Source organism: Octopus bimaculoides, chromosome 6, assembly GCF_001194135.2.
Source record: "Octopus bimaculoides isolate UCB-OBI-ISO-001 chromosome 6, ASM119413v2, whole genome shotgun sequence".
Classification (NCBI taxonomy): domain Eukaryota; kingdom Metazoa; phylum Mollusca; class Cephalopoda; order Octopoda; family Octopodidae; genus Octopus; species Octopus bimaculoides.
This window is the reverse complement of record NC_068986.1, coordinates 45,524,905-45,527,581: the sequence shown is the minus strand read 5'-3', so window position 1 is coordinate 45,527,581 and position 2,677 is coordinate 45,524,905. Positions and strand designations below refer to the sequence as shown.

The 2,677-nt window shown below is 37.2% G+C and overlaps 1 protein-coding gene across 1 annotated transcript in view; it reads right to left on the bottom strand.

The window, feature by feature from the left end:
- LOC106871163 (uncharacterized) overlaps nt 1-386 on the bottom strand; it is a 48,466-nt gene extending 48,080 nt beyond the window's left edge. Inside the window, exon 1 of the mRNA XM_014917488.2 lies at nt 227-386. Coding sequence (XP_014772974.2) covers nt 227-278 — 52 coding nt within the window. The 5' untranslated portion in view covers nt 279-386. The remainder of the gene's footprint in view (nt 1-226) is intronic.
- Between the last annotated feature and the right edge of the window lie 2,291 nt (nt 387-2,677).

The window sequence follows — 2,677 nt, the reverse complement described above, 5'->3', positions numbered from 1 at the left end:
CATACATACATACATACATACATACATACATACATACATATAAATATATGTATGTATGTATGTATGCATGTATGTATACTTATATGCAAATATACACACATGCAACACACATTCTTGTGTGCGTGCGCGCTTGTGTGTGTGTGTGTGTGTGTGTGTGCGTGTGTGTGTGTGTGTGATGCGGTGTATGTAGAAACATGAAAATTATATAAAAAAAACAACATCGTACCTGCAAAAAGTAGAAATGGCAAAACAGAAATTAAATTCATTCTTGTATTCATCGTTCAACAATGAAAAATCAAGTTTTCTAAATATCTTATTTCTGTTCCTACATATAATGACGTATCAGTCGATACTCTACAGCTATTGGCTAAAGCTAATGTAGTTTAGGGCAGTTCTGATGAAAAAGAAACCAATGAAGTTGATGTGCAAAAAGGACTATTCGGTATGGACATCCTTCTTATGAAAGTAGTTGAAGCTTTGTTTTTGGTTTTGTTTTGTTTTGGTTTGGTTTGTGTGTGTTTTCCTTTCCTGGCTGGTGAAACAATTTCTAACGGAAGATCACTTGCAACAATCGGGACAATTTTATCTTATTTAAGTACGTACGTACATACATACATACATACATACATACATACATACATACATACATACAATGTATGTATGTATTTTATCAAGTTTATGTATAAATTTTCTTTTTATAAGTTTGTTTCGTTTTACACAATATTAAGACAAAGGCAAAATTTTTCTGAAGCAGCACCCTCACTAATTTTAACCACGAGCCGCCACTGATACATACATACATACATACATACATACATATACATGCAGACAAGAATAAAATTAATGCCTCTCACATTTTTTGTTGATGACCTAAAGTTATATTCTGGCAATATGAACAATATCAAGAGACAATTAGAACAAGTCACATTTTCACGCGACATAGAAATGGAGTTTGGGCAAGATAAATGCTCATACATGAAGGGTTGTCAGCCAGACAGAGAACATGTTTGTCAATGGCTTGTCTATCACCCCTACTTCTAATGATAAAAACAATAAGTATCATGGAATCGACGAGAACGTTGCATACCTTGGTGCTGAGACTAAAACCAGAAGTACTAAAACCAAAGAGTACTTCTGCAAACTCTGAAAAATATGGAACTCAGAGCTGTGTGCACTTAACAAGAGCATATCTCACAATGCCAGTGCTAGTGTCAACATTTGGGATACTGGACTGGACTCTTGACGAGATTTGCAGCCTGGATATCAAAATTAGAAAGATACTGACCACCATTAACAACTTCCACATCAACAATGTCATCGAAAGGATCTATGTGAGACGAAGAGAAGGCAGTAGATGTATAAGTTCAGTCCAGACAGCCTTTGAATCTTGCATTGTATCACTCGGACAACACATGTTAAACAGAAAGAAAGAAATGAGAACATTACATGCAACATGCATACTCAAAAGTGAGAGCAACATCTTCAGGGTTGGGGAACTACTGAGAAGATGTTCTGAGAATACAACTGTCTCATGCATCTCAAAGAGGTTTGACTGGCCTACCTAAATAGAAATTCGGAGCCATATCAGCAAAAAGCAATGCATCCTGTAAGCTAGAGGACAATAGCACCATCGAAAGTACGAGTAGCCTCTTGTACTGTGTTAGATACATTACATCCCACTTAGAGGGATATGCCTTCGCTATCCACGAACAGGAGATACCTGATAAACAAGAATGATAGAGACACCACCACACCTCCACGTTGTGATAGAAAGTGTTGGCTGTGCTATACTAGTGTAGAAGATATCACCCACGTTATCAGCAGCTGTCCCAAAACGTCTACGAGACACTATCTACTCCTGAAGCATGATATGGTTTCAAAGACTTTTTACAATGCTATCCGCAAGACGGACTCTCTTGATTAGTATATCAAAGACACGTCAGAACCAGAATGTATTCACACCTTTAAGAACAAGTGATACTGGTGGACTACTTTAATAAAAACTGCAATTAGGTGCAAACACCCAATTATTATTCTGATATTGTTCTGTGGGACAGGGGACAAAAGTCATGCACTGTTGTAGAGGTCTGCTTCCCAGCAGATATGAATGTTCCATCAAAAGTCCAGGAGAAGAGAACATTCATGGTGAATTAATACGGAACTTGCAGCTCTTGTACTCTGGCTATAGAGTCGTCATTTGTACCTATCATCATAAGTGCATTAGGCAACGTACCTAAAGATTTACACAAAAACCTAGAAATAGATATTTTTCGAAGAACAAGCAAAAGAAGCGGCATGATGAAGATTTGCAAGACAATCCAAAGATCCTCTATATGAGATTCTTTAGATAAATATAGGTATACACACTTGGTTGTATGCATCAACAGTTCAATGAACACACCACCTCAACCACATATTTACATATTGATTATGTAAAGATTTCAAGTTACCCCCCACCCCACCCCATTTCAAACTACTTCCCGGTAATGTGAAATCGATTTCAGATTACAGGCGGGATAACCTGAAACCGATATCAAATGACATCTCCCACCTCCCCCACCCCATCCCCCGCAGTTCACATTACCCCATCAATGATTCTGCTAAAATAATAAATTCTAAGACTTATAACCCCTGATATTTTTATAACATTATACACGGATTACATTCAAGACTGTAA